We start from the raw sequence: 12446 nt of genomic DNA, 5'->3' as shown, positions 1-12446 counted from the left end.
ATATATATATATATATATATATATATATATATATATATATATATATATGTCTTTTGTCTGCATACATGTCCATTGCACCATGTGCATGCAGTGCCACTGGAAGCCGGAAGGCATCAGATACCCTGGAACTGGAGTTCTAGGCTGTTAGCAGGCATATAGATGCTGGGAATTGAATTCTGGATCTCTGGAAAAGTAGTACTTTAAGCATGAGTCATCTCTCCAGCCCCAACCTCGTTAAATTATTGAGAATGAATGCTTTTCTAAAATGAATGTTTTTGAGTTTTTTCCCCCCACCTCATTTATTCAAAAAGTGGTCTTATGTATCTTAGGCTAGCTTTAAACTTCCTCTGTGGTGAGATCTATTCCTTATCTGTTACTCTTTCGTTGTGTATTTTTTGAGACAGGGTCTCACTGTATTCCTTTGGGCTGCCTGGAGACAGGCTTTTCTTCCGCTTAACAGAGCTTGATCCACTTCTGTCACTGCACACACGGGCTTTTTTATTTTTTCTTTAGAGAAGGTTCTAATTATCCTGGACTCAGAATAGGCTAGCCTTGGAAAGAGATCCACCTGCCTCATCTCTTCGGTGTCAGGATTAAAGGCTTGTGCTGCCATGTCTGACTCTGCTGCTCTTTTTAAGAAAATGACTGTGTTTGGTGGTCAGAGCTATGTTTGGGAAGGTTAGACAGGAGAATCATAACAAGTTGAAACTAGCCCATCTTAAAACAAATAAAAAACAAACAAATAGAACAAAACAACAAATAAAGTGACTTTGGCCAGGCATGATGCCATTCAGGAGGCCAAAGCAGAAGGGTTTCCCTGAGTTTGAGGCTAGCTACAGTGTGAAATTCTTTGCAAAGAGGGTTTCTGTGGTTGTGGTATTGATGTCATCTCATTGTTTAGGCAGCAAAGGGTCTCTCTCTCTCTCTCTTGTGGTTGTGGTATTGATGTCATCTCATTGTTTAGGCAGCAAAGGGTCTCTCTCTCTCTCTCTCAAAGGGTCTCTCTCTCTCTCTCTCTCTCTCTCTCACACACACACACACACACACACACCCCACTTTGAATCTTAAAAGTACTACCAGAGTGTATATTGAATTAGATGGATTGACGCGGTTTATTTGCTTTCAGGTTTGTTTTGGAACAGTACAATGCACTCTCATGGCTAACCTGTGACCCTGCCGTCCAGGACAGACGCTCATGTCTCCCAGTTCATTTTGTGGTGCTGAATCAGTTATATAACTTCATCATGAATATGCTGTGATCCTCGTTTGATGGAATTACACAAGGAAAGAACGGGAAGAAAGGATATTTTGCTGCAAGATTAAGTTACAGTTCTCAGTGGAAGTCATTTGTGATGGGGTCTAATTCTTATTACTTCAACAAATATTGTTTTGACTTGGGGGGCGGGGCTATAACCCTATTTTTCATTGACTTTACTGAGCTCTTTAGGATGATGACTGATTATTCAAAACGTATTATAACACTTTCGTAGCAAAAATTAACCTTTTTTTTCCAGTCACAGTATTTGTGAAAAGTAATGAGCCATAGTACCCATTAATGTTAAAGAATATTAAAGCATGGAGCGGAACATGAGGAACAATGAATTCCAACATACGGCTTTAGAACATCAAGATGTTCTTGTATTGGATATAGTATCTAGTATTCAAAAATGCCTGCATCTCTTATTTATTGTAAGTTTTTAAATGTATAAATTGTCTTATATTTCTTAACCTCTTTTATAAAAATTTTCCTAGAAGGTTTATACTGCCTTCTTGCTTTAAAGCAATTGGTCTAAAATATATGTAATCGTCTTAATTAAAACGTTGCAGTAGGGTTGCTTTTAGAGTATTATTTTTTTGTAAGGGGGTGGGGTGGACAGTAAATTTGTATTGTCTCAATGTACAGTTTAACAGGGATAGAGGGGAAATAATGTCCATGCCATTGTGTGTGGAAGATTTACAGCTAAGCTGTAGTTGCAGAGTACATGTACAGTAATGAAGTTCACTGTGTTTATAAACTGAAAAGGTACCGGGTCTTACAGCATTTTATATATCACACCTTTACAGAATAACATGACGGCAATATACATACGTGATATTGTTAGGTGGAATAACTTAGAATAAAATGAGAATTCTTGAGTTATATTTTGTACTATGGTTTAGGGCTATGACTAATATTTCAGGCCATTTCCAGTGAAAGAAACTTAGTTTTACAAGAAAAACATTTGCTACTGAATGCTTAAACTAATTTTGGTGTTTAATGTTACATGCTTAAATTCTTTTCAGTTTTCACAGTGGCACATTTAGGCATGGGGATATTACTAATTATGAAAATGTCTGCAGGATCTGTTATAAGGTTGAAATTTAGCCCAGCTCTAGGCATTTTACAAATTATTTTAAGAACAGTCACTCTTGATTGTTTTACTTTTTATTTTTAAATTAAAGATTGGGAATGCGTGTGAGAGTATGCATAAGCATGGCAGGGAGAGAGAGAGAGAGAGAGAGAGAGAGAGAGAGAGAGAGAGAGAGAGAGAGAGAGTGTGTGTGTGTGTGTGTGTGTGTGTGTGTGTGTGTGCAATCAAACTGTGGTGTAAATAGATCCTCAGTGAATTCTGGTATTCAGACTCTGTTCCACTAGTGAATGAACCATTTTCTAAACGTTTCCCTTTGACTTTTTTATTTATTGAATTTTCTTGGTTTGGAGATGGCAGTCCCAAACACCAGAGTCTGTACTTTTCTATGACACAGCTCAATTAAAGTAGGGCACATGCCAAGGAGGTTCTCACCTCCCTAAAGAAGGGACTTGAATTTTAGGGACTTTAATTCACCCCTTCCTTCAATCCAGCTTTCCCCCTTCTTGTTTGCACATGCCAAGATAACTGCTTTTATGCAGGCTTTACCCCTGAAAAACTCCTTTCTACAGTGCTGCTCACGAGAGCCCAGCCAGTCTCATGCCTGCATTGCTGACTTGAACTCACAGTCGCCAAGTCTACCTATCTTTCTTGGAAGCAGTCTTTCAAAATTCCTACTTGTATATTCATCCATTGTTGACAAGGACAAAAATCAGTTGTATTTACAAAACTCTTAACTCGGTTTTTTTTTTAAACTGAATCCTGTTTTGTAAATAATATACATTTAATGTTGCTTAGCATAAAAAATACTTTCTTACAGTAATCTTCTTTAAATTGGGTATATGAAAACATTACCAACTCTTGTTTTTCTATAAAGAGATACAGTTAATAACAAGGTTTCAAATTATTCCTTCAACATTAATAGAACAATCCAAATGTTGAGCATATTTTGATATTAAACTAAAGATCACGTCTCTGTTTTTAAATTAAGCTAATACCACCACAGATTATGTTGATGTATTTTCTTCTGTATTTTCTTGGTGGGACTTGAGATTTGAGGGAAAAAGATGCTTATTTGGAATTTCTATTAAGAACTATCCTTGTTATTTTCTTAGCTCAATAATTACTCAAGAAAAATAAAAGATTATAATCTCAGTTTAAAATTACTAATGTGTGACAACCATACCTCAGTTTGAAATAGATTTAACAAGATTATTCCCTGACATTTTCTTCCATGTAGCCATAAGCAGGGACCCAGCATACAATTCTTCTTACCTGGGAATCAGGAACTAGTCCCAAATATACAGGATTGAGTCATGGTTTGCTTTTTTTTTCCTTTTTTTCCTCCCCTTCACACATCAGATTTTGCTCAAATAGGAGGTAACTAAATAGCCATTAGAAGCCTTTCGTGCAGGATGATATATCTAACTTATCAATGTACTATCACAGTACATTAATCATTTTATTTGAGTAGGTAAACAAATTTGCACACTTTTCCCCAGTGAATTCCCAACACCTTGACTTCCTCATTTCAGTGCTAATAACCTGTTTTGTGTGCAGTTATCCATTCTGAAGCAGGTGAAAGGTCAGTATTTTAGCATTTTAAAAGATGAGTTATATAATGTCTGCTTCCAGCCAGTCTGCAACATCTAGCCATACCTTTCTTATGCAAGCCATTCAGTTATCAGGACTGTGAATTAACACTGTATGAATACATTTCTGTACACCTTATTGTTTGGCCAGAGGGCCACCAAGTGTACTTATATGTAATCCTTAAATTTTAAACTAGCTTGTGATTTTTAAATATTTCTAAACTTTTCTTAAACCACTAAAATGAAGCTCTTACTACTTAGTCAACTATCCTCAGCTGTAGTCATCTTCAGTTGTCAGTATGGCACAGGTCACTGTATTAAAATGCTCTTTCCTCTTCATGTTTACCTTCTGAGGTCATCTTTAACTTAATGTGTTACTACAAAGATTTGCAGATCTTTAATCAAGCACTATGTTAATACTGTAATATCAAAATACTATGTCGAATTATTTCAAATGTTCAGATTGAATAGGGTAAAAGAAAGTCTTTAAATGCTATCGCATCCTAGAACCTCTTCCCACCTACTATGGCATTGCATATTAGTCTGCTGAGACATTCATTGTTGCTTGACTGACATTTTGGTCTGGGTTTCCTTTTAATATTTTATTTTAATTAAAATTAGGAGAAAAATGTGTTCAACAATTTTTTTTCCCATCTTCTCCAAATCAGTGGGAAAAGCTTACCTTTTGGTATATCTTAGTGTTTTCATGGGCCCAGAACTGTGGTTTAAATTTTTATATGTATTCTCATTCTCGTATTCATTCATACTCACTCTTTTCCTCTCTCTCTCTCTCTCTCTCTCTCTCTCTCTCTCTCCCTCCCTCCCTCCCTCCCTCCCTCTCTCCGTCTCTCTCTCCCTCCCCCCTCTCTTTTGTGGAGTATAAATTAAAAAAACTGGATTTGGGACCTACAATACTCCTCAGGTTGAGATATTCTTGAAGTTTTAAAATAGCTTTAGTTTTAAAAGTAAACTGGATTTGTGGACCTTAAAGTTACTGAGTTTAAACTACAAATTGTTAACATCATTACTGGACATGTCCGCATCAACCCTCTGAGAATAACTTGGTCACTTTATGAAGGGGCGTTTTTACGTTGTTTAGCAGTGACATTTAATATGGTCCAATTGCTTTTCTTTTTAACATGACAAACAATTTTAAAAGAGAATAAGGAACAAACACTATTGCTGCCGAATGCCATAACACTGAGTTGTACAAATTGTGATTGAGGAAATGAAAAAGTTTATACTTTTTAAAAAAACAAAAAACAAAAAACAAAACTTCAAATGGAATAAATTATTCATGAAGCCTTCCTTGTGGTGTCTCATTCTGTGGAAAGTACATCTTCTTTACAACTTCCCCATGGTTAGCAGCAGGGTTATTTCTGTGTCATTTGCTTGGAGACGGTGGTTTTGAGGCAGGGTCTTGCTATGTAGACCAGGTGAGTCTTGAACTCAGTGATTTCCTTGCTTGGGCCTTCCAAGTTCTGGGATTAAAGGACTGCATGTACCACTAATCTCCGCTCTGAATAATTTTTAAGAGAGAATGCTGATTCTCCACACCCAGTATTGATGATGTGTGTGTGTTTACACACACCAGCTCCTTTTTGTCTTACAATTTGGTGTTAATTATTTGGTCAAAATAGTTATGTTGAAATAATAATATTTAGTGTTTTTCTTTGTGTCTTGGGTGTGTATGTATGATCACCTAATCATGTTTGAATCAAAGTTAAGTATTAAAATATGAATCATGCATTAAAATAGCTGTGTATTAGACCCGTAGGCAGTGGTATAAAATGTTTTATTCAGACTTAAGCGAAAGTTGTGATCATTTAAAAACTTTCTCCCAAGAGTTTCAAAAACTTTCATAAATGATGGTATATGGCATTGAAATTTGTATCTCAAATTATTTCTTATAATTTTCCTCTGATTCATTTCTATCTTGTTATTACTGTTCTATATGAGCCATGCAAATTAAGCATTTTTACAAGTAAGAATATTCATTGTTTGGACAACTGCATACATCTTTTCAATTGTGGTTTACAGTACTCAAAGCCAATCTTTGGGCACTGTAACTTAGACCTCATTGGTAGAGCACTTGTCTAAGTACAAGACTCTGGGCTCAGTCTCCACCAATGCAAACAATGTCTCGAGTAACTGTTGGGCAGTTTGCAAAGGAAATGCTTTTTTTTTCTTTCATTAACTGTGTGCATAAGGTGTTGATACTTATTCCTTTTTTTTTTTTTTTTTTAAGATTTATTTATTTTTATTATATGTAGGTACACTGCAGCTGTCTTCAGACACTCCAGAAGAGGGCACCAGATCTCATCACGGATGGTTGTGAGCCACCATGTGGTTGCTGGGATTTGAACCTCAGACCTTCACAAGAGCAGTCGGGTGCTCTTACCCACTGAGCCATCTCACCAGCCCCGATACTTATTCCTAATGATAGCTGTTTGGAGAGATCTCTCTTGCTCACCCCTAGGCAAACACAGTTTCTCTATTGGAGCTATGTGAGCCATGATTTTGTCATAAGCCAAGACTGAAGTCTAAGAATGGTCGTTGGTTCCTTTTATGAGTATTTTCTTTTGAAAACTTTCCTGTCAGAGCTTTCCATATGAATTTCTTTAACGAAACAGGGAGTTAAAAGCATGTGAGAAATGGCAAACATTTTCAAGGAGCAGGAAACTCAATCCTGGACACTGTCTCGATCCTTTGGTGTCAGTAGCACACTGTTGATAGCCGCACATGTATTTGTTGGATTCGAGAGGTGAACTGAAAGAATACTATTTTTCTCTTCAGACTGTTAATAAATTATGGAATGGTTGGAGTTATACTATGTAGTCATTGAAAATAATTTCAGAAATTTACATGAAGAAAATCCAATTTAGATGAAACGAAACAATTTGAATTGGACTCAATCTATTACGTATAAATAACTTATAATAGTGTTGAGAATCATGGCCATTTTTTATTGGGAATCACTTTATTAATCATGTTGAACACAAATGCCTAGGCTTTGCCTAACAAAGTATTACGGGATTTGTAGTCTGTTAACAGCAAGTTGCATTTCGTCTTCTGGATCCCTATCTCCCTACATACCCATACGAAGAACAAGAGCATGTAACTCAGATCCCAGACGTCTCCTGGTCTGGTTATGGGGGTGTGTGATTGTTGGTTTTGTTTTGTTTTTTGAGACAGGGTTTTTCTGTGTAGCAGAGCCTTGGCTGTCCTGGACTTGTTTGTAGACCAGGCTGGCCTCCAACAGAGGTCCACCTGCTTCCCAAATGCTGGGATAAGGCATGCACCACTATGCCTGGCAAGCACTCAATCTCAGAGTAAAAAAAGAAACGAGGCAGGGTTTCTCTGTGCAACCCTGGCCTTCCTGGAAGTCTACCTGTAAAGCAGGCTGGCCTCGAACTAGACAGCTTCCTGCCTCTGATGTGCTGGGATTAAAGGCATGAACCACTACTGCCAGCTTTTTGTTTTGTTTTTAACAATATAAAGAAGAAAATGTTGTTTTTGGCTCATGGGGAAAGGATTTTTTTAAAGTGTCTAAAATATATATATATATTCCTGAGCTACTCACTATTCTATTGTTATTCTCATTTTTAGTCTATACTGTAGGAGGGTGCCAATCCTGGTCCAGAGACTCAAGACCTCTTGGGTATGAGTGCAAACAAATTCTGCATGAGGGAAAAAAGAAGTGGATTTGTTTGTGGTGTGTGTGTGTGTGCGCGTGCGTGTGTGCGCGGGCATGTGTGCGTGTAGGCTAGAGGACTATGTTGGTGGTTGTTTCTAAGGTGCTGTTTGTACACAGTTTTGTTTTGAGGCATGCTTTCTCCTGGGACCTGGTGCTTATAGCAGTCCTGTGATTTTTCTGCCTTTCTTCCTCCTCAGTGCTGGTAAATTGTTTATCACCATCCCTGGCTCTTTAACATGAGTCCTGGGCTCCAATCAGGTCCTCATGCTTGTATGGCAAGCACTTCCTGATTGAACCATCTCTTCAGCCAAAAAGGAGATTTTTTTAAAAGTACTGCCCCCACCCCCACCCCACCCCCCCGGCCTCTAATACCAGCCCAGTGAAACTTTATTACGGGTGTGGTGGTACATGCCTTTAATCCTAGCACTTGGGAGGCAAGAGACAGGCGGATTTCTGAGTTCGAGGCCAGCCTGGTCTACAAAGTGAGTTCCAGGACAGCCAGGGCTACACAGAGAAACCCTGTCTTGAATCCCCCCCACCCCCACCCCCCCCCCAAAAAAAGAATGGCCTTTTGTATAGATAAAAGCCAAAGACCTCCTTATTTTGTCCTGCCCTACTACTATACAGGGGTGGAAAAACGGAAGTTTACAGCTCTCAAAACTTGTCGTGTTTCTAGACTTGTGTTCAGAATGCCTAACTATAGACCTTGGCTCTTTGATTCTTTTGTTCTGAGAAAGTCTTTACAGCATGAATTATCCACAAAGTCCATCTGGTTCTCATAGTGTTCTTTGTTTCTGCCATCTGTAAGGTTCTATAGAACATAAGAATCTCATCTTTGAAGCCAATTGCTAGTTGTTTACAAGGACATGGAGATGCCAGTCTACAATCCCAGTGAAGGCAAGAGGATGACAGTTTCAGTCCAGTCTGGGCTATGTAGCAAGACTGTCTCAAAAAAACACAAAGGAAAACAAATTAACATCTGGGGATTGTTAGTACTTAGGAAACTAAGCAGGGCATTGGGTTTGAGGCCAGGCTGGAATAAACGGCAAGACCTTTCTGTTAAACAAAATCCCAAATAATTGTAATTATTTGGCTGTAAATTATTGACCAGTGTATTGAGTATCAAATGTACTCTTTTGACCTAAGCATATCAAGTATTAGGTAAAACTACTTTATTTGGGTTGGTCATTAAACAATTATTTTGAGACATAGTCTCAATCTCTTGTTACAGACCATGCTGACCTTGAATTCTCCATATATTTTCCTCAGTCTCATAAGTGGTAGGATTTATAAGCCTGCACTACCAATACCTAGCTTGCAATAAACTCTTTACCTGGTCTTCCTCCCCCTGGAGTTTTAGTCACCAAATCCCTTTACATCTTGATATCAGGAAGAAAACCAGTATCAAGCTTTGCTTCTGTAACTTCACAAAGGGTCCTCGGTCTCCTCCTAGCCTGTTTAGCATCTAAGTTCATTTCCACATACACCTCACATGAAGTTCCCTTGTCATACTGCCATTTATAACACCCTCTGTGCATCTGCTACACTGCTTCCCAGCTTGTACTCTGCAACTATTTGTCTCCACCAAAAAGCTCCAGAAGGACACAAAATGGGGTTTATTTGGGTAACCATTGTTACAGGCATAATGTAGCACACGTCATCTTTTACTAAGATGTTGAACTATTCTTGAATACTTTTAACCTCTTATTATAACCCAAGACTTAGCTGAAATGTGGGGTTTACCTATAAATAAAATTCTAATATTGTAGTTACTCTTGAGTTTTTATTTGCAGAGTGCAAAGCTTACAAGAAAGATGTTAAAGGTGTCTGAAAGCACTTTTAAATAGTTCCTAGCAAAACTAGAGACAAAATGTAGTGCCTCTCCAGCTTTCCCTCCTTCATTCCTCTACCCACTCTGGCAAAAAGATCAGCCTGAAGTATTATCAGGTTTAAGACAAAGCAACATAGAGTAAAATCACAGGAGACATTTACCCCATGCTTTCCTTGACTCACGTTCTGGGTGGTGGACAGAAAAAGAGTCCGGGAAGTCTATGGAAAATGCAAAGAAACAAAAGAGTGGAAACTGGTGCTTTCCTACTTTTTAAGATTTTAGGCAAACCACTCATCAAATCAAATCAATCTAAGCAGTTTTAATATGTTACGAAGCCGGTTCCAGAAACTAGCAGCAAATGAGCTCTTTGGGAGCACTGATAAACTGACAGGTTATAGGAGCAAGCATGCATGAAGAAGGGTGGGGATTTTATTGTTTTTGAAACATTCTTGCTAGAGCTCCAGCGATCTCTGCCCTCCAGATCAGGTTTCTGAGGGATGAGACGACGGGCATAAGTGTTAACCGTTTTCCATTGTGAGAGGTGTCTTTTAAGATCCTTGTATTTCTTCATTTTTTAAAAAGTTTTTATTTTATTTTATGTAGCTGTCTTCAGACACACCAGAAGAGGGCATCAGATCCCATTATTGATGGTTGTGAGCCACCATGTGGTTGCTGGGAATTGAACTCAGGACTGCAAGAGCAGTCAGTGCTCTTAACCTCTGAGCTAGTTCTCTAGCCCTAAAGGTTCAAAGAGGTCCCACCAAGATTTGAACTTAGATTACTGGATTCAAAGTCCAGAGTGCTAACCATTACACCATGGGTCCTGCTGCTACTGCTGCTGCTTTCTTCTTTTTTAAATTGGATATTTTATTTATTTACATTTCAAATGTTATCCCCTTTCCCAGTTTCCCCTTTGCAAACCCCCCCATCCCTTTTCCCATTACTCTGCTTCTATGAGGGGTGCCCCCCCTCTCCACCTACCTACTCCAGGCTCACTGCCCTAGCATTCCTTTACACTGGGGCATCAAACCTTCACAGGACCAAGAGCCTCCCCTCCCATTGATATCAGATAAGGCCACTTCACCTCCTTCAGTCCTTCCCCTAACACCTCTTTTGGAGTCCCTGCTCAGTCTGGTTGGCTGCTAGATCCTTGTATTTCTGAAACATTACTGTATCCCAAGAGTGCTGACCCTTCTTTTAAGTAGTTCAATCTTTAATTTCTTGAACCATCACTTGTAGCACGTGCTTTCTACTTGTTTATTCCTCTGCAGGTAGGGAGAGGAAGTAGATCCGAGTCAGCCAGTCAAAAGGATGCTCACTTAATCTGGTAAAGTCTTCTCTTGACTTCAACAAAATGTATGAACGACGTTTCACCTAATCTAAGCCTTCAATAATTATGACACCTTTGTGTCCCACTAAGGAGAAATTTTAACAAGTAAAACAACACTACTGATTATAATAAGCCTGATTCAGAGATGTCAAAATTTAAAAAGAAATGCCATGACAGAATTTATAAAGTATCGTCATAGTTGGGCATAAAATGGGCCTCGTACTACAGTAGTCATTAAAAGAGATTGTTTCTTCAGTTTTATATGATAATCAAATTTGATATAATCAAAATTGTAACTTTATAGACAGACTTATTCCTACTTTAAGGACTGTTTACTATTTGTGAAGATAATATAATTAAACTTTTGAACTACAAGGTATTTGTGAAAGCTGATTTTAGCTTCTTTAAGGGAGTCAAACCATGAGGACACAATTAAAACTCCAAACTTTTTTTTTTTTTTTTTTTTTGATTTTCGAGATAGGGTTTCTCTGCCTCCCAAGTACTGGGATGAAAGGCATGTGCCACCACTGTAGGCCTAAAACTCCAAACTTGATGGATGGCTCTTTTTGTTTTTTGTTTTTTGTTTTCAGTAGGGTGGCCAAAATCTGTACGATTACCCAAATAGTTTGGCAAGCATTGTTTTAACAATTTGAAAGACTTCTAAGTTGATAAGAGAGTGCAACCTCCATATTTTTGGCTTAAGAATTCAAGCTGTGCTCATAGTGACTGAAAGGAAAAATGAAGCAAGGGGGACAATGAGAAAGGGACATTTCCACACTCACTTCTGAGTCGTTCAGGCTGTGCTCATTTACTGATGTGTTTCTTGAGGTGGGCTGTGCGTGCATGCCCCTGATCTTAAGTATCGCCTTGTTCTTGAGTGATCTCTTCTTACTAGTCCATCAAACCAATGCCTTGACTCCTCTTTCTCTTTTCCTGTGAAAAGGCTACTCAGGAAGTTTAAATTGTTTTATCTCTCAGTTTTGATCCTTCCAGCTCTCCCTTTTTTGTGAGACAGTCATTTTGAAGTTCAGCCTGTGTGTGCTGAAATTACAAGTAAGTAGTGTTCTCTCTCTGTCTTCCTGTCTCTTCTGAGACAGAATCCATGAACCCACAGAGATCCTGCCTGTGCCCCGGAAGTGTTGGGATTAAAGGCACATGCCACCATACCCAAACAATAATTGTATGCTTTGTAATTGTGAAATCTATTTCAATTACATTTTTAAAAATATGCAGAATTGGACTTGATGGTGCACATCTGTAATTCCGAGAACTAGAAAGCTGAGGTGGTAGGATCCTGAGTGCTAAGGCTTCACATATAACAAGACCTATAACTCCTCACTATATCTCCTTCCAATCATAGGAAATATATCAAGTATTATGTGTATAAGACATTTTTACCATCTACATTTGACCAAGTCGGGTGTCTAGGGCATATAAGTATATATGATACATAACAGTTACAGATGATTGCATATATTCACATTTAGTTCACAGTACTAAAGGTATTACTCTGAATCAAATGGGATAATTTGAGAAACACTGTATCACATCTCAGTTTTTTTTTTTGTTTGTTTGTTTCCTTTGCTGATTTTCTACCCTGAAAGCTGAGTTTATTTTCTGAGATTTTTCCCTCTCTGAGAGCCTTAGA

General features: G+C 38.2%; 1 protein-coding gene and 1 non-coding gene across 2 annotated transcripts in view; one reads left to right on the top strand and one right to left on the bottom strand.

Moving 5' to 3' along the window:
- Positions 1-1831, top strand: part of Med13 (mediator complex subunit 13) — a 90418-nt gene extending 88587 nt beyond the window's left edge. Inside the window, exon 30 of the mRNA XM_021176461.2 lies at positions 1127-1831. Coding sequence (XP_021032120.1) covers positions 1127-1259 — 133 coding nt within the window. The 3' untranslated portion in view covers positions 1260-1831. The remainder of the gene's footprint in view (positions 1-1126) is intronic.
- Positions 1832-10220: 8389 nt separating this feature from the next.
- Positions 10221-10292, bottom strand: Trnaq-uug. The gene has a single exon. It is a non-coding gene; the product is annotated as a tRNA-Gln (tRNA).
- Between the last annotated feature and the right edge of the window lie 2154 nt (positions 10293-12446).

Source organism: Mus caroli, chromosome 11 (assembly GCF_900094665.2).
Source record: "Mus caroli chromosome 11, CAROLI_EIJ_v1.1, whole genome shotgun sequence".
NCBI classification, from domain to species: Eukaryota; Metazoa; Chordata; class Mammalia; order Rodentia; family Muridae; genus Mus; species Mus caroli.
The sequence above is the reverse complement of the archived record's forward strand: the minus strand, read 5'-3'. Positions and strand labels throughout refer to the sequence as shown.